We start from the raw sequence: 18,594 nt of genomic DNA, 5'->3' as shown, positions 1-18,594 counted from the left end.
CATACAAAGCAATTTTAGATATGCCATAACCACTGTGCGTGACCAGCAGTTATCGCTGCGAATGTATGTGTGAGTTCGGAGAGAGGCGGAGAAAAGAGAGAGAGAGAGAGAGCAAAAGCTCTCCCCGTTTGGACGCCTTGAGATATGCAACGCTTTTCGCCTTGCGTAGCGTACCGCTTCCGATTTTTGTGGAATAAGCAAAAGCAATTCGACAGTCGCTATCTGGCTGCCTTCGCTCTGCTCGCATCCTATATCCGCGTTCGGCGTCCTGCGGCCTTCCAAAAATAACAAATAATTACTCAAAATAATAATAATTGAGGTGGTGTGAGGGCGCAGAGCTTTTGAGTCGACGTCGAGTCAAAAAAGTGGCAGAGAAGTGAATCGGTTTCGGTTTCGCAATATACATACACAAACAATAGGCACTGGGAAGTAGACGACGGCGAATCCTTGGCGGCTCAGCATTTCCACCGAATTCGCGTCGAGGAAAAGCGGAAAATCGGAAAAGCAGCGACCATTCTCGTATTGATTTTCAAGTGTGGTAAGCGGAAAACGCAAGCAAATACGGAAAAAACATGAGAAAGTCCAGAGAAAAGCCCCACCAACTGGCAGTGAAAATGCATGTGGAAATGTCAATGGCCAGGCGGAACAAAAAGGGGCGGTGGTGGGTTAGGTAAATGCTGAAAAGTGTCTAAAGCTGGCTCAGAATCCCCACAAAATGTCCGAAAATAGAAAAGTGATATAGTGCAGTGTCGGCGCAAGGAGGTGTGAAACCCCCAAACTCAAATATTGTGGCTAAATTATAGCGCGCTTGAAAATAAATCCGGGCAGACACGGAAAAGCCCCAAACCTCGGGTCCAAAAATGAAAAAAGCTGAAGAAGCAGAAGAGGAAGCCCGAAAAAACGGAAGAGGAAGAAGCGGCCGGCATACACACACAACCACAAGGGGGTGGCAATCCAACAATCCGAAAGTTGGGCTGGGAAAAGCTCAAGTCACAAATTTTTGCGCAAGGGCAGGCCGAAGTGAATCGAGTCGAGTGCTTTTCCGCAAAGGGGGTGGCAGGCGCCTTCGTCGCTGCCGCAGTCGGCGTCTCCGTCGACGCCAGTGATTTCGCAACACTCACACAAGCACCCCCACAATTTACAGTTAGGGGTGGCATTCACAATAGCGGTGATTCGAATACCCTCGCAGACTGTGAGAACCATAAAGGTCCATCAATGTTAACCCATTTACTAGTATATTAACAAAGGCTTTATCAAAAGTTAAATAAGTTAAAAGCCTTAAAATCGATAGTAATACTACACACTATGTGCAATAAGTTTTTTGATGTATCTACATGACATGGTATACCCTTTATATATATTTATTTTACTGAATATTTTTTATTAATCGCCAGATCGGCGCCGTTAACATGGATAAGATGACGGTTGCCCAGAAGAACGCATATCTCGAGGCGCACATGGCGGTGCAGCAGCAGATGGCCCAGGCGGCCATTCAGTTCAAGCAGCAGCAGACGTCCCAGCAACAGAACTCCCCCACGGCCAACAACAACAACAACAGCCAGAACAATGGCAACATGCAGCAGCAACAGCAGCAGCAGCAGCAGCAACAGCAGCAGCAGCAGCAACAACAGCAGCAGCAGCATTATGCAGCAACCATCAAGGTGCCGCAGATCAGTTCCTCCAATGTGGCAGCCGCGGCGGCGGGGGAGAGCACCTTCACAGTTCCGGACGACGGAATGGGATTCGAAGGAGGCGTGCGGGTCCTGCAGAGTCTGGGAACCTGGTCGGCGGCCGAGCAACTGACCTACAACATCCCCAAGCCCAACCTCATCCCCTTCACAGAGCCCTATGTCGAGGGGGGCTCCATGCACCCCGCCAGTCGACTCAAGGCCCTGCAACAGGTGCAACAGGCATCCTCCGGGGTGCGCAAGACAAATCCCTCAAAGTGTGAGTATTGTTAAAAGTTTCGCAAAGTTAGTAATATAAGCACTAGTGTTAAAGTCCAACAATAACGTACTTTTACATGGATTTGAATCAATCAACCTTTCGCTTTTACAGCCACCAACAAGGCATTCGAGTGCACGGTCTGCGGCAAAGGACTCGCCCGCAAGGACAAGCTGACCATCCACATGCGCATCCACACCGGCGAGAAGCCCTATATTTGTGAAGTATAAGCTGCCCTCGAGCCCCGCACCTCTAGCCTCGATCATCTAATCTAACCCTCGCTCTCGAATCCTTCATTTCAGGTGTGCAATAAGGCGTTCGCAAGGCGGGACAAGCTGGTGATTCACATGAACAAGTTCAAGCACGTGACGCCCACGAACATTGCACCACTCGGAAAGCGGCTGAACAACATGGTGAAGAAGAAGGAGCAGCCGGATCCGCCGCCGGAGGACAACAAGCAGAGCCTGGAGCTGCAGCTGCAGCAGCAGGCGGTCCAGGTGGCCGCCCAGAACATAATAGTGCAATCTGCTCAAGGAGCGCCGACGTCGATTCCCGGTATCATCATACCGCACCATCAGCAGCAATTGTCGTGGACGTGCGAGCTGTGCGGCAGGATGTTCTCGAGTCGGGACGAGTGGTCCATTCACGCCAAGAGTCATCTGGAGGTGAGAAGATGTCGGTAGACACTCCTGGTGAAAGTTGAGCCAAGGAGATATTTGTGATATGGCTGGAGTGGATTTAACCCTTTACCTTTTTCTTTCCCATTGAACTGTAGTATTGACAGCCGGAACGGCTAGTCGCAGAGTCAACAAAACCAGCAGCAGCGGCGGCAGGAGTCATTGCTAAGACCACCAGCAGCAACAACAGTCGCAACTATCAAATGGATGCTAATCAAAACCAAATTCAGATGGAGGCCCAAGCACGAAAACAGAAGATAATCATTCAAAACCAGATGATACTCAATGCCAGCCACCAGCAGCAGCAGCAGCCGCAGCAACATCCGCAACAGCAGCAGCACCAACAGCAGCAGCAGCAACACGTGGCCCACGGAAAGAAGGCAGCCAGAAAACACCAGCAACATCTGCAGCAACAGCAGCAGCAACAGCAACAGCAACAGCAACAGCAACAGCAGCAGCAGCAACAGACCAGTGCGCCTATGTACAATAACAATAGTAGTAGCAACCACAACGGCAACAACCAAAGCCAAGAAGTAACTACCTATTAAACAGACCAAATGAACTGAAACCACAGCAACACCAACAGCCAACAGCAACATTGAACACCAAAAAAAAAAACTCACCATTTCCGCATTCTGTATTCTGTTACCCTTCCGTTTACCCCTTTTCCCTGCAAATCCAGGTGTCGGTGCCGGTGTCGCACATCATTGCCAATTCGCCGACGGCCGCCACGTATATGCAGGCCCAGCTGAGCGAGCACGCCAGCAACATGCAGCACGGCATGCCCATTGTCACGTACAATGGGAACCAGTACTGCGTGATTACCCGTGCCCCGGATCTGGATGTGGAGGCGATGCAGAAGCCGCTGGACTATGGCCACGCAGCCGGAGGAGCCACCAACATAATAGTAATGTCGCCGATGCAACTGCTGCCCCCCCAGCAGCAGCAGCAGCAGCCGCAACAGCAACAGCAGCAGCAGTAAGCACCATCGAAGAGAAAGGCTAACTGACTGGCCAATCAGCTATAAATACGAATTGTAAATAAAGTCTTAAGCAGCCGAGAGCAACCCTAAGTATATGTTTAACAACACTACCCAGCAAAACTAAAAACTAAAAACAAAGAAAAAAACAAAGTTTGTAAATGTCAGGTTATAAAGCATAGATCCCCGTGTCAGCGATGTCAACTCAAAATCAAACGTAGTCTAAGCAACCTAACATATCCCCCCGCAGAACGTATATGGTACCCATCTACATGAGCAGCCACCACACTGAGATATATAGATATGCCACTTCGCCGTTTCGCAATTTCAGACCCTCCAGAGTAGTATCCCCACATAGACCCGTATGCAAACCGAACGTGTATGATATTGTATGTGTTTCTATGGCATTGTTTGTACATTAAGCTTATTACGTACTCCAAATACGTCTTCGACTAAAACGCAGCCTGGGAGGTAAACCAAATAAAATGAATTAATGGAAGCAAAACATAAGTAGCAGTAGTAGTGTCCATCAGCAAAGCTCCCCACACATCTCCCCACTCCATTCCAATGGCAAACCATGTAAAGATCAAGAGAAAATAAATTTAATTTAATTAAATAAACACTGGTATGTTTTACTGGTGTTTCGCTTTTCCTTTTCAAAGTGCATTGTTCACGACATTGTGTCAGAGTATTGAGCTCCTCTCAACTTTCAGCCATGTAATGTTACGTATACGCAGTGTCGGCCATACTGAGCATCATTCAAGTGACACTCACTTGCGGCCAAAAGTACGTTGAAGTTGAAGCCATTAAAGCACCCAATAATTGGCATCTGTTGTCGTTTATTATTCTTGGTCGGCCAACTTTGGCGGCATTCTGGCTTTTTAGTCCGAACGGACAGGCCAAAAGCGAAGTAAAAACCAAAACATTTGGTCAACGCTGAGCTCACGAAAATCAACTTTTCGTTCCAAAAGTGAAAAATGCCGCGATTTGGTTTGACCTTAGATGGAAACTCGTCTCTGCCGCTGCGCCGTCGACTTCGCTGCCAACGTCCACGCTGCACTGGCAGCAAATAAATTTTTGCCTCGATGCTGTTTGTGTTTGTTGTTAATAAGTCACTCGAAGAATTTGCAAAAGGGTATAATGTATTTTCAAAAATCTTGCGAGAGGCTAAAAACCAAAACCAACAAGTGTGTCATTTTCCAAACTGCCTGCAGTGAATGCAGCGCACTGTTTGCTTTCGAAGAAATCGAATATGGAAATATAATTAAATGCTGTATATTTCCAATTCGTAGAGTATCCAAAAGTTTATAAACACAGAAACTCTCGTTTTTACTCACTTCTCGAGTTATTTTTCGCAAGAATCGCAAATTAGTCTGGGGCCTGGTTGATCACCTGAGCAAACGAAACTGAACGCCTACGACAAATGACAACGCCGATGGCGACGCCAACATCTCAGCCATTTTATGTGCTCTCCGGCCTCCGACGGATTCTTTTTGTGTCAGTCGGTTTGCGGACCAGTCTCCGATCAGTCGAGTGGACCACCAATCCGGCGAAGATTGGGCGACCATGCTGAACGGAAAATTCTACACGGGCTTGCCGCCCAAAATGGTGGAGCGCCAGGCGGTGAAGGTGTGCAATCGCCAGGAGTCGCACTTCTTCTGGCCAGACGATTCCCGAGCGGATTCCGCGGTGGAAACCCGAGCAAAGAGGAGAAACAGCCAGCAGCTGGAGAGGCCTGTGGAAAGGATTACTTCCAATCAGAATGTATCCGACGAAGTGGACACACGGCGAATGTTTCACAAGGAGTTTGCCAGTTCTTCCATACAGTTCTATGATAATCTGCAGTCTAATCCTGGAAATAAACCTTCATTGGCAAGGGGTCTACGCAGAGAAATAACCCCAAAACTAACCGAAGTGAGACCGCAGGAATCGGATAACAAAGCTGAGGACACCAGCAGCCGTCGCCAGCAGGCTTACAGCTCCAAGATCCAGTTCTACGATTATGTAAACGAAGCAGATAACCTAACTCAAAATAACGCCAGGAGACCACAAATGGACTTGAATGACAAGCGCGAAGTGGAACTGAATTCCAAGAACAGTCCCAAGCTGCAGGTCAAAAGAAATGTGCGCAGTTTCAGCGTGGAACTGGAGCCCAAGGTCACCAAGAAACCCCTGAACGACAGTCCCGAGTGGCGGCGGCCACGCCCACTGCCCCTGCCCAAAAGGATACTGAAGCAAACGTCACAGGATCAGGACCCGTACGACCATCTGGAAAGTCGAGTCCGAAGATTGCAACTAACCCGAAGTCCCGGACTGCCCAAAAAGCATGTGACCTACAACGAGGAGGCTGCCGAGTACGCCTACTACGATGATCGGGTGGATCGCGATGATCGGGAGGATCGCGAGGATCGTGAGGAGCCCACCTACGAAACTCGCTACCGTCAGCAGCCAAATATGCCGACAGGAAGTCGCCAGCAGCAGCAGCAGCAGCAACATCAACGCTCTTTTATGGAAACTAGTCGGAGCAAGCCATTAAATAATAATAATAATTATCAGGCCAACGGCAATGGTAGGAAAATCTTTCCAAAAATGCCACAGACCCAATCCGGAGTGGGTAACACACACACTATCGACGAAGATCCCCCCGTGCCCTCTGACCCTCGCAAACACCTGCGCAGCAGCCTCTGCTTCAGCGGCGACGCTTTGATGGTGGGCGGTACGGCGTCGCAGTCGCCGCCCACTGCGCAGGCGCGTCGCAGCTCAGCGGGGCAGAGAGTGAGCGTGGGTCTGCCGGACTGAGGGCTCCAGTTCGCGTGTTCAGTGATTAGTGCAGCTACACAGTGAGAAATGCAAGTGCAAAAACATATAACTGAAGCGATGAAGAAGATCATACAAGAATATCTGCTTGACAATCATTAGGATGAAATAGTATTACAAATATTTCTCTATGTAGTAAGTCGACAGCAACAATCTGCATTGCTAATTGAAAGCCAACAGCGACTGCAACAGAAGCAGCAACAACATCTGCAGCACAACAGCCACATCAGCAGCAAGTTGATGCGACAGCAGCAGCTCAACCTTTTTTTAGTTTTTACTTTTACGATCCCATACAAACTCTGAATTCACCCACATGCGAATGAATGAGTCGGCTTTTTTGTTGTTTTCGAGCGGTTGAATATACATACATAAACAAACCTTGATCTTGACTAATTTGTCGGCGATGCTGTTGTTGTGCACCACGATCATGTATTAATTTAGCTTTTAAAGCCAACGCAGAAAAATCTATAATTATAATGATAGAGATATGCTAATAAACTAATACATATATAACCAAATAAATTTCGAATCGGGAAATATTCAATTAAGCCTTAAAAACCTACTATAGGCACAGAAAAATATACATGGGCACTTAATCAATTCGTTTGGTATTCAGTTTTCAAACTAATAATGAAAGAGAGTGAAGTTCAAGTTGTTATATATTTATATCGAGGTAATCGAAAGCAGGCGCACATTGAACTTGGAAAGGCTTGCCATGAATACAACGCAGCTATTCATTGTGTGCATTGTGTGAATAGAAACTTATTCATACCTCAAGCTCACTGATGGGCCTGTAATCTGTTTGGCAATATTATGAATCGATCTAGTATGTAATTCATAGACCGTAATGTAATTCGAGGCACCCTTTCGCGCGGCTTTTCTTTATCGACTCATTTGAAATTCCCAACAATTTGCTAGTCTGGCAATCAAGTCCGTTGCTCTGGGCAGCTCACCTGGCCAGCCCATTTTGGGGCTGGGGCTGGGGCATTCGCAGGTCCCTGCCCCTAGCTCCTTTCACAAAACTTTCAGAAAGAAAGAGCCATTGAGGTGGCATTGTTAGGAGCCAGCGGAAATCCAACCAAGCTTGCAGTCAAGTTGAAGTCCAAGTGCCAGTTTAAATCGCGACTGGTGGGGTTTCCGAGCGGTTTCACAAGGAAACGGGGCATTATGCGGCGTTGCAACCAATTGTCACGCGTGTTGAACTTGAGCTTGACCTTGTCTTGGAACGGGGTGTGGAATCCAACCACCCATTGTCCAGCCAGCAAATTGCAACAAGTGCGGCAATTATCCAACATATGCCACGGGGCTGCAATCAAGGCGGCATTAGCCGGGAATTTAATTAAGGCATCGCTTTAATTGCCGACAATCTGCAGCTGCCATGGGAACCCAATTCAAAATCCAGAGACAGGATAAGCGTGCAAAATAATTGTGCAAATGAAGCGTGGTGAAATGTTACGCAACTCCCTGTCCATATCCACTGCCATTTCTCAAACCATTTCTTCGTCCATTTCCATTTCCACATCCACATCCACTTCCACCAACTCCGGGACAAGACAAACTGCTCAACCTCCGCTCATGTACGTCCATACGGCATACATCTTCCGCATTTCGATCGCGCATCCTGGCCGATAGAAAGTAGTCCAAGCGTGCCGGCAAAAAAGGCGAAAGGGGCCAAAAAGCAGCGCCAGCTGGCTAACATTTCCTGGCTCGACTTGGCCCCGACTGAACCTGAACTTCGGGCCAAATGCGGAGAGAAGAAAAGTGCAGCGTTTATTGGGTAATACTCGTGGAAACCCGTTTGCCGCAAGACTGATTTAAAAAAGTCGATAGGATAGGTGGTTCTTCTGCTTTTTAGTGGGTGGGTGGCTCGTGCCGGTCGACGTCATACACATTAAAAAATTGTTGGTGTAAAGTGAGCGATTGTAATAGTTAAATATTTAATGGAACGTAGATATATTACCATTTTCGATTATGATTGTTATGATTATTAATTAGCAATTGTAAGTTTGTTACTATCGAATAAAGGCATTCCTTTTAGTTAGCTGTATATTAACAAGTTTGAGGTCAAATTACGCTACTCAAAAAAGCCATCAATCTTTGCCTATTAACTATATTGTCGTACATTTTGCATATCTAATTTGCTTACTTTCCTATTAAGTCACATACCACAACCTAAGCCCCCTCCACAGTTACAACTTCGAAGAAGTAAATGGCCATCGTTATGTGTAATTACGGCCATAAAGAAACATTTTATTTATGCCCCCTGCCCCATCCGATAAGTTGGCGCTCTATTTCCTAGTGGAAATGCAAATAATGCCTCACTTTGCGCGCGGTAAACTCTTTTTTTTTACTCCATGTTGTTGTGAGTAGTAAGTCCATGCGTGAAGCGGAGATTTCGATCTGCTACTGACTAGCTGCTCACCTGGCAGGTTTCAATTGCGATTGCCATTGCGAAACATGTTGCAGCAGGTTCGAGGAAGCTAGCATAAAACTGTTGCGTCCGTTGGCCGAACTTTCAGTTTCGTTGGGGCCACGCTGGTGGTTAATACCATTGAAGAGAGTTTTCACAAGACGCAATCACCCCGAAAAAGCCGCCACCCAAAATGAAAGTGTGCTGGAATGTAAGCTGTTGCATCCGCAATCGTAGATTCACAATTAACATGAAATGGATACTATCTCCTTAGTTCTTTGCTGCGGCGGTGCTGTTAGTGACGGTCACCTCGGGGCTGAGACCCCCACGATCCTACTATCGGAGGAGCTACTTCAGTGCAGTGGGTTCAGGATCTGGGCACGCACCCAGCTCTCTGCCAGGACCAGTGAGAATAGGACCCGCTAGTTACTTCCGTGCCGATCTGCAAACAAATGAGAGCAAGCACCGGCCACTGAGCAAAAAGTATCCCAAGAAGAGCCACTACAGACCCTACGGATCGGTAAGTTGGCCTAACAAATAAGATATCAAATAATAGGAAAGATCTAAAAGCCCGAAATAATACAATATTCCCCTAAAATATAGCAAGAGGAAGAGGACGAACAACGCTACAATTCCGCGGAATATTCAGGAGAGTCCTCCGTTCAGGATAGTCGGGAATACACGATTGGCACCCAAATTCGCGTCCAGCATCCCATAACCGTGCCCAAGAAGTCCAGTTCCGGCTACCAGAAGCAGCCAAAATATGTGACGGCCATTCCATACAAGGCATCTGGTTATGGATCCGATATCCACAAGCCCTCCGGTTATGGATCCGATGTTCATATTGGATCTGGAGAGGATGTTGGACCTCCTCCGAAAAGATCGAAGTGGACCCCAGTGCAATACGAATCGGAAGCCGATCCCTTCCATCTAGTGCCACCTCCAAAGGCAACCGTCGCCTCCAGCAGCAACTCATATAGTGTTTATGAGCCCGAACACGATGACTACGAGGTGGTTCCAGTGCCCCGACCAAAAAGCCACGATCGCTACAAAAGCGTCGCCTCCAAGAAACAAGTAGAGGCCTACCTAGAGGATCAGCAGAAGCTGCTCGACGAGGCCATCAAAGTTCAGCTTTTGAACAATCCGAAGCTGCAAAAATTCTTCAAGGCCCAGGCGCAGGAACAGGAGCGGGAATCGCGGCCAGACCTCGAAATCGAGGATTTTGAGGCCTATCCGCCCAACTTTTCGGGGCCCGGACACCTGCGCAACAAGTACATCGAACACCCACCATCTTCTCCGCCGAAGGGATCTCGATCACGCCGGCGTCCTCCAAGTGGAGATCTTAACCGACCACCCAAGACCATCATCAAACCGAAAAGGAAATACCGATCCACAGCACTGGTCATCAATGTGTGAGAGGGATTACTAAGTCCTGACTTAATCGTTAATTAAAATATCGTTTATAAATACTTAGAGTAGTCTTGTTGTACAGAGTATTTTTAAGTAATAAAAGACCATTTATTTTAAATGCCCCTATTTAAATGACTTTATCTTGGAAGTTTGGTGTTGATATGAAAGAAAATTATGGATATATTTTGATGCATTTAATTTATAATTTACGAATTTTAACATACGAGTTATTTGGCGCTTAGGAGCAGTTAAGCATAAATAGTTGTATATTTTATAAAGTGTTTTAATATACTTTTCTGTTGTATCTATCAAGAGAACGGTGGCGGTCTCTATCGGTTTTTGAAAGAAGTATAGAGTCTCGGTTCTTGTCTCAGCTAAATGTATGGTGTCCCGGCTTTTCTACCATTTCATGAGGAGAATTCGTCACCAAAGTGAATCCGATAAGGAGTGTTGCTGGCTTATTTGCTTAAAAAAAAAAAGATTATATCACTTAACTCAATTGCAAATAACCTTTCAATTTAATGATGTTTTCAAGTTTATAATACGCCACTTTAATTAAATATATTAATTACTCATCAATTTAATTGGATTCTGTATTCGTCACACCCACATCGCCATAATTGGAGTGAGTTCCACATTTCACGACAAATTCTGGCGACGTTTACCTTTTTAAAAATAAACGCAGTCAATCATAAACGTGTGTTGTTCATAAAAATAGACGTATTAAGAACACTTTGGAAGCAACACACCCATGAGACACCTGTTTCGATCCCAGGCAAATTCTCGACTCTTACCTCTTTCGCAAATCCGAACGAAAATCCGCAATTGAGCAAGCCAATTCAATCGATTGCGATTGCCGCAAAAGTGGGTGCACAAAGGCACGCGGAGAAGAAATCATAAAAAGCAATAAGTAGCAAAAAACAAAACCGAATTGATTTTCTTAATTGACTAAACAGTTTCAACAGAAGCCAGACCCCAAAGCCAGGCAAAGCAAAAATCCAAACTCCAAGCCGGACCCTCGAGTCCACAACAAATCTGACCTTGAAAGCTAAGCTCTGAAAAGTGTTGCTAATATTGTTAATGTAATCGTTGTCGGTGGTGAAAAGGAATGCCAACCAATGGATGTGGAAAGTACAGAGGGAAAAATGCTAAAAATAAAGACAACAATAAAATGCTAGCACTAAAAATATTTAAAAAATAAGTAAAAATGGAATCATGAATAAAATATAGTCAAATTAGAATAGATTTTGAGAGATATTGAATGAAATCAATTATTTCAGCATGCCCTGAATTAATTTATTATTTCCGAAGTAAATATATAGGTATAAGTGCAATTAAATAATAGAATAGCAATCGGTGCTCGAATTAAGTTGTAAACTATAACACACATATGCTGAGAACTCAGCAGGTGAGAGGAAATAGCAAATTAGCTGGCGGCATTCTTGCGTTCGATGGTGCATAAAATATGCAAAACATTTGGATGTTATTAAGTTGCACTAACGCAACTGGAGCCTGACGGATCGCAATACCATTGGGAATTGATTTAGAGCCCCAATCCCCTAATGAACCAGTGCCACCCCCACTTGCACATGGTTTTCCGGCTTAGCCAGCACCAGCACACCAGGCTGATTTCATTTTCATCGGAATTTTGCACAATTGGCCAAGATTACTGTCAAATGAGCGAAACCCGTTTGAGGTCTTTCCTTGTTGGCCGCATAGAATCGTAACAGAAACTCGAAACTTGTTTTGCACGTACGAAAGTCGGTTGTGTAATGCCGCATTTAGTGGGCGTTCACCACCCGAGGTGTTTAGATAAATCTGCTGGAAATTAAATAAGCGGCCACTGGCCGAAAAACAAAAGACTGCAGGACACGAACTTGGTTTCCTTCATATATTGTTTTTACTCGATTATAGTACAAATTGCTCAGACGTCCCAAGGCCCAAATTAACATAGTTTCTAAATTAATTTTGATCATTTTTCAACATCATCGAAGTTTATTGACTTCTCTTTTCTTGGGAAGACTTAAATGGAAAGATTAAAGTTTAATGGGAAAGTCACAGAGAAAAAGGCCGACATTTCTTGAGTTTTTTCATATTTCAAAAATATGCAAATGATATTTTGAATATATTTTGTAATTTAAATCAGCAATACCCATTGGGCAGCAGCGATTAATTTTCTCTGTGTAGGATTATAAATTAATAACAAACAGTACGCATATAGGAAGTACGATACAATTGCTCTTAAACATATCACACGAGAGTTTGATGGAGTCAAGAAAAGAGTAGGGGTTCTAGTTGTGATAGGGAAAGTTGGAAAAGAAGAAAGAGGATCCCTACTAATGAAGAAGATGCATAATGTCTGAGTGGAGGACAGTGGGGCTTATACCTTGTTGAAGGAGTAGGTGAAGCCATCGGGCGTGCGGTTCAGGGACAGTTTGCCGGGTGGCGAAAAGCGGTGTGGGTTGGGGGTGGTGGTGGTGTAGTACGCCTGCTGGGGTTGCGGCTGCTGATACTGGGGTTGGGGCTGCTGATACTGAGGCTGGTACTGCTGCTGCGGCTGCACGGGCTGTGGGTTGTAGGCGGGCTGGGGAGCAGGACGGTACTGCGGCTGGGCAGCGGGCTGCTGGTAGCTCTGCTGGTTCTGTCCGAAAGAGGGATCGTTGTAGCGGGGATCGTAGGAACCATCATCTCCGTAGTCATTGCTGCGGAAACTGGCCTGCGGCTGGGGAGCGGGAGCCTGGTACTGCTGCGGCTGGTACTGCTGCTGTGGCTGATATCCCGCTGTGGGCACGGGCTGTGGTGGAGCAGGTGGTGCCTGGGGCAAGTGATCTCCAGAAGCTTGGAAACTATTTCGGAATAAAAACCAAATTAATACAAGTTCGGGTATTTGTTCTATAGAAAGTGCTTACCCATTTTTGCCAGCTGTGTACGAAATAGTACGCCTCTGGCCCGTGGGATCCAGATAGCTGTAGCTGCCATGACGTGTTCCATCCGCATCCGTCTCCTCCTTGAAGTTGATGCCATCCTCCTGCTCATAGGCAGCTCCGAACTTTCCATCTCCGGACAGATAACGCTGCTCACTGATGATGGCCGCCGTTTTGGGATCCTGGTGATAGTGCTGGCTGGAAGCCAGGGCCACCAAGGTGGTCAGTGCAAGCTGTCAAGAATTCAAAATTTATTGTACAATCAAGTATTTGTGTGCTGCCAATTCCTTAATCTGAGTCATTATCACTTAACGTATTATAAGGTAAGACTTTCACTATTTAATGTGTACTCTAGAATATCCTGGTTTGAATTGACACTTTTGTCCGTCAGTTTGATTACTTTTCTCTTAATAGCTTTTAAATTGTTCGAACAGCCTTGAATAAAACACAACTCACAAATCTGAACATTTTGGTGTGGGGAATATCCTTGTCAAGCGTAAACTGCACACAATTTTATCTTCTTCTCGAGGGGGATTCACACGCGCCTTTACGCTTACAAGTCGGTTAAGAGGGAAATGGGACCGACGGCAACGGATTTGTGGAGTTAACTGCCTTCCGCAACGGTGCCGCCCAAGCTTTTTATAGTCCGAGCGGGAACCTTGGATCGCTGGATCGCCGATCGACTCCGCCTAGGCACTCCAAGCTATGTAATTGTGTTGGTACTATTAACGTTAACGGCAACAACAAGTCGGCCAAGTCGGCGTAACAATAACAAGAATCGAGCTAAGTGCTCCAATAAGTCAACTTTGGGCGAGTATTGGTATCGCGGTCGTGTTGCCAAGTCGTTTTACCAGTTTCGATCTCTTTCGCTTGGAGCGCCAACTTTTGCTTTCTATATATACGAATATATGCTATATGCACTTAGTTCCACCGTTTCTGCCTGCACCAGGCCCAAGCCCAAGACGAAAATATTTTTTAATTATTTCAAAAGTTTTTCAGCTGTAATCCAGCCTCAGCGCAGAGGTATCCTCATCTGGGAGGGGATCTATCGAAACCAGGAATTACCAATTAGTTCTGCAGAGCATGATGCAATTTTAATGGCAATAGTTTAGTTTAAGAGTAGGAAAAAAGGAAAATGTATGGAAAATACAAATAAAACGGGATATAAAATAGATTGAATAATAGTATTGTATGCCAATAATGTTGGCCTAAGCTAAAAAACAGAAATAGAAAGTAACTACAACACCCTGTGGAAGAAATTGGCAAAAGCCTCGTCTTTATTGTCTTTTTGATTTTTCCAGTGTGAAAAGCCCGTGGAAACTGTCGATTGTGATGGATAACTGGGCGGTCGCCCTCTGCTGAAAATCCGAACATATCTTGGGAAATTCGCCAAATGAGCGTTGTTAACTTTTCACTCCCCTCTTCAAGTTGTAAAGTTGTAAAGCCGTTTGTTTGCCTTTTAGCTGGATTTGCGTTCTGCATGTGCATGGCCAAGTTGATTTATATCTAGATCGGACTGAAAAGCTGGACTTTGTGGTGTGGCCAAAAGCGCTTGGCAACAATCGCCAGTGTTACCGCAATGTGTTTGACTTGTTGACTCTGCGCTGGCTTCAATTATTTATTGTGTTTGAAATGTCTGGCATTGTTTGGGCTTGTTTATGGCCAAAGCAGTTGGCCGCCCACCCACATGCCACACGCCCACTCCCACGCCCCCCACTTTGCGTAATGTTTGCAGAGAACTTTTGGCATTATTTATGATCTAACAATGCAAACAGGTCTGCATCTCCAACTTTGGTTATTTGAAGTTTTATATCTAGAGTCAAATTAACATTACATTATCTATATCGATATTCATTTTAATTTTAAAGAATTTTTCTTAAGCCCTAAAATTGAACGTAAAGAGAATTAGAGCATTTATGTATGCAAATCGGGTTTTCATATTTTAATGAGCGATTTCCACACAGCGGCACACTCTTGCACACAAAGTAGCCGCATGGGGTCGAAGATTTCGAGTAGCAACACTCTCATTTACACCGTTATTTGCCCTTTTGCAAGTCGCCATCGTCTGAACATCGCCATCATCATTACCATCGTCATTATCCGGCGGTCTTGTTTGTGTGGCCAAAAGCGGAGAACGCCCTCTCGCAGCAGGAGGCGGTGATCAGAGCAGAAAGCGGTAAAAGGAGGAGGAAATTAAATCAGTTGACAAACAACAACAGGAAACTGCAGCTATGGCATATAGTTCCGGAATATATACTTGATGTGCGAACGCCATGGCAAGGAGGCGATGGCAAGAGCAGCGGATCCAAGGTGAGGCCGAGCAGTTGAGCATGGCCGGATTAGCTTGAGGGTGTGCCCATCGGAGGGTTGAAACGGTCTAGCTACAGTGATCACTCGGAAACTAGAAATTCTAGAATTTCCTCTACTTAAAATATCTATAGAAATGGAACTACAGTTATATCTAAAATATTTAAAGATCCTTTTCTCTTTATTCCTATAGCATTATCTATATTTCCAACTTTATTATTAATTAATTCAAAATATTTCATCTAGTTAAGTAACTAAATCCGTCATGCTCGAGCGGCCACTGTACTCCCGAAGCGTCCTTCTTCGCTGGCCTCTCTGCTGCTGCCTTTTTGATTTCCATTTCGATTTTGAGGCGTTTGCCTGATGCGACGATACTGCCACCCAGAATTTCGAGGGAGGGAGTGGCACCAGGAGGTTGATTTTTGTTGTTATTTCTGTTGTGATTCCGCCGTCATCTCCAGCAGTCAGAAAGAGATGGCTGACGGGCCCATTCAGCGTTTTATTTGTCAGGCTTTCACTTTGGCCGAGTTAATCACAATCGGCGAACAGATAATGAGGGTTGAGCCCTCAGGGAGGGGATGCATCATGCAAAGCAGAGCGTTTTCCTCATCCTCATCCACGTCCGTCCTGTCGTAATTCCGCGTTGTCTCTCAATTATTTCAGCTGCTATTCCGAGCCCAGGAGCCTGGGTCAGAGCTGCAGACCAGGAAACTAGGAACTACCACCCGAACAAAGCGAAAACGAGCAGGCCGATATATGTTCAGACAATTGCGATTATTTGTAATTCAAGATGCAGTCGAGCGTTTTCTGAAATCGAGCGAGTCAACTCCGCGCGGAAGGTTAACAAAAATTTAATGCTAAACGCTTATCGGTTCCATCATCACCATCTACATCTCCATCTCCATTTCCATCAGAAGTCAAAACCAAACTCGCCAAACTCGTCGGGAAATTCGATCCATTTATTCCTGGTGGAAAAGAGAGCGAGCAAGGAGAAGGCCAGGAGTTTGAGATGGGGAGATGGTGATTTGATAGCTGATTCACGGATGACCCTGCACACTCGTCAAAAGTCAGTCAGACAACTCTAGGTACACTGCGAAAAATGCGTATATTCCTTGAAATAAATATTGCACTATGATTAGGTAAAGTTAACATGGATTTTTCAAAAATAACAAAACTTTTTTAAATTTTTATGTGAGCTCGAAAGGAATTAATATTAATTGCCAGTGCATATGATTTCTATAATATTCATATAACTAGAAAATTTTCCCTATGTATTACCCCTAAATACTGCTTATCCAAATCCGACTTCAATCACTCATCCTTTATGAATGTGTAACTCGATATATGTACGTATACTCTTAACTGCCGTGTAAGTGCCCGCTAATTGCGCATCTGCTGAATTTTCACATCGCGTTTCCATTTTTCCTGGCCACGGTTTCGCTTACCGTTTGACTTTTCCTCCGGCCTAGCAACTTTACTTTAAGCCATAAATTGTCGCATAACTAACGTGGTTTATATGGCTTGAAGCGTTTACAGCTCCACTGGACCAGTTTCCCCACACGCACACACACGCATTGGCCCGTTGGCAATATCAAGGTCACTTTACGTGGATTATTGCGTGCTTTGCTAGTGGGGCGGGGAAGATGACGAAGAGGGCGGTGGAAAACGAGTTTTTCGCATGCGTAGCGGTTTTCGCAATGCATTCGCAGACTTCCGCATTTCGGGGGCCTGATTACTGGGTTCGGCTGTCTGCGCAGTGTGCGAATATGCAAATCGAACAAGGAGTGACGTCAAAATACCAGTGAGGTGGAAAAGGAAGCGGAAAATGCATAACTGAGAGAAATAAATAGGATTAGAAACATGGTGTCAATAATTTTAATCGACTGCTGTTAACAAATGGTCGTCTTAATTGAGCAGATACACAGTATTTGATCAAATGACAACATAAAAATAACATGGTTTACTTAAGAGTTTTTCCTTTTAATTGGAATTTCCTTTGTATTTGCTATTTTCTCCAGTTCTCCAATTTGTCAATCTCTACCATAAAAAAAAGTGAATCGTATCATTAGGGCCTTCATCAGAAGTGGTTATCTGCATCCTGTGGCATTCGTGAATTGCCTTCTGCCCTTGTCCTTGAAATGTGGCATGCCACTGCCCAGTTGCAGTTGTTGCACTTTTCGAAAGTTGTTTTGCAGCCACCCAAATTGTTGACCTTGTCGAAAATCTGGTGCACTGAACCCTGATCATTTATCTTGTGGGGCCAAGAACGTACGGCTCACTTTTTCGGGGGGAAAGGGGTACTTTTCCACTTCCAAGCAACACTTATCCGAAGACCAAGAAAAATCTGAGTTAATTTGAATATCATATCTGCAAGTGCACAGCAGCCAGAAGGTCAGTTAACAAATGAGACAATTAAACCGATGTTGACATCTATTCATTGGCAAAAATGATTCATGATTCAACGCACATTATCACATTAATTACCAGCGCTGACAAAACGCTATTAACCAACTTATGATTTCCATGCATAACCGCATTTTCAATGTCACATCAGATGGGGTTTATTTTCAGTGGTATTACTTTTCGGTGTGACATGCAAACAAGTGAACGATTAATTGCGTTGGCAGCGCCGACATTTCGACAAATCGGAATCGCTCAAACAGTCCCCTGAAAATGGGCATTAAATTCCGGTTGATTGTGCGCCATTTGTGGGACAATGTCAAACGTCAAAGTGCAAGAATTTGACAGCCAATAAACAAACAGCACACAGCCTCAAATAAAAAACAAATAAACCGGAGTACCGGCGAGTTCCGCTCTCATGACATGGCACTAAATTATTATCGAAAAATATAGCTCCGTCCCACTTGACGGGCTCACTTGTAATCGATTTGATATTTAGACCTCACCTCCACTCAACTCGCCTTCCGAGCCACTCAACTCGAGCGTTTCGGCTCCTTTTTCACAGGTGATTAGATGTTGGCCACGTCTGCGGCGGCGGCGGCTCAAAGTGCTTAATTAGCCTACCGTTTCTTGCTACCTTTTTTGTTATTACTCTGTTATGCCTGCCACTTTGTTGTGGCGACTTCAAGACAATCCAAAGCTGAGACACTGAGGAAATGGACTTTA

At 45.1% G+C, this 18,594-nt stretch overlaps 4 protein-coding genes across 7 annotated transcripts; 3 read left to right on the top strand and 1 right to left on the bottom strand.

The window, feature by feature from the left end:
• Window positions 1–273: 273 nt before the first annotated feature.
• On the top strand, window positions 274–4,217 carry CG12071 (uncharacterized protein). Of its 4 annotated transcripts, none has more exons than NM_176592.2 (6): window positions 274–538; window positions 1,395–1,947; window positions 2,059–2,168; window positions 2,247–2,609; window positions 2,720–3,154; window positions 3,304–4,217. In NM_176592.2, exons 2-6 carry the CDS (start codon window positions 1,410–1,412, stop codon window positions 3,601–3,603), a joined length of 1,746 nt encoding a protein of 581 aa, NP_788769.2. In that variant the 5' UTR covers window positions 274–538; window positions 1,395–1,409; the 3' UTR covers window positions 3,604–4,217. The 4 variants fall into 2 exon arrangements, with proteins under 4 accessions (NP_788769.2, NP_001303477.1, NP_651832.3 ...); NM_143575.4 differs by having other exon boundaries at window positions 3,304–3,732.
• Window positions 4,218–5,114: 897 nt separating this feature from the next.
• CG15546 (uncharacterized protein) lies at window positions 5,115–6,936 on the top strand. The gene has a single exon (NM_143574.2). The coding sequence runs from the start codon at window positions 5,167–5,169 to the stop codon at window positions 6,397–6,399; it is 1,233 nt and encodes a 410-aa protein (NP_651831.1). The 5' UTR covers window positions 5,115–5,166; the 3' UTR covers window positions 6,400–6,936.
• A 2,013-nt stretch (window positions 6,937–8,949) lies between these two features.
• Window positions 8,950–10,362, top strand: CG15545 (uncharacterized protein). The gene is made up of 3 exons (NM_143573.2): window positions 8,950–9,038; window positions 9,102–9,347; window positions 9,431–10,362. The coding sequence occupies exons 1-3, from the start codon at window positions 9,021–9,023 to the stop codon at window positions 10,241–10,243; spliced, it is 1,077 nt and encodes a 358-aa protein (NP_651830.1). The 5' UTR covers window positions 8,950–9,020; the 3' UTR covers window positions 10,244–10,362.
• Window positions 10,363–12,116: 1,754 nt separating this feature from the next.
• On the bottom strand, window positions 12,117–13,780 carry Cpr100A (Cuticular protein 100A). The gene is made up of 3 exons (NM_143572.3): window positions 13,618–13,780; window positions 13,147–13,394; window positions 12,117–13,083 (listed from the first exon to the last, which is right to left on the bottom strand). Exons 1-3 carry the CDS (start codon window positions 13,627–13,629, stop codon window positions 12,618–12,620), a joined length of 726 nt encoding a protein of 241 aa, NP_651829.1. The 5' UTR covers window positions 13,630–13,780; the 3' UTR covers window positions 12,117–12,617.
• Between the last annotated feature and the right edge of the window lie 4,814 nt (window positions 13,781–18,594).

This window comes from Drosophila melanogaster, chromosome 3R (genome assembly GCF_000001215.4).
Source record: "Drosophila melanogaster chromosome 3R".
Lineage (NCBI taxonomy): Eukaryota > Metazoa > Arthropoda > Insecta > Diptera > Drosophilidae > Drosophila > Drosophila melanogaster.
The sequence above is the reverse complement of the archived record's forward strand: the minus strand, read 5'-3'. Positions and strand labels throughout refer to the sequence as shown.

Coding starts and splice junctions, on each gene's coding strand:
- CG15545 (NM_143573.2), top strand. Junction 9,348..9,430: donor ACTACAGACCCTACGGATCG/GTAAGTTGGCCT, acceptor CCTAAAATATAG/CAAGAGGAAGAGGACGAACA.
- Cpr100A (NM_143572.3), bottom strand. Junction 13,084..13,146: donor TACACAGCTGGCAAAAATGG/GTAAGCACTTTC, acceptor ATTCCGAAATAG/TTTCCAAGCTTCTGGAGATC.
- CG15546 (NM_143574.2), top strand. CDS start 5,167: ATGCTGAACGGAAAATTCTACACGGGCTTGCCGCCCAAAATGGTGGAG.
- CG12071 (NM_001316548.1), top strand. CDS start 1,410: ATGGATAAGATGACGGTTGCCCAGAAGAACGCATATCTCGAGGCGCAC. Junction 1,948..2,058: donor CAAGACAAATCCCTCAAAGT/GTGAGTATTGTT, acceptor TCGCTTTTACAG/CCACCAACAAGGCATTCGAG. Junction 2,169..2,246: donor AGAAGCCCTATATTTGTGAA/GTATAAGCTGCC, acceptor CCTTCATTTCAG/GTGTGCAATAAGGCGTTCGC.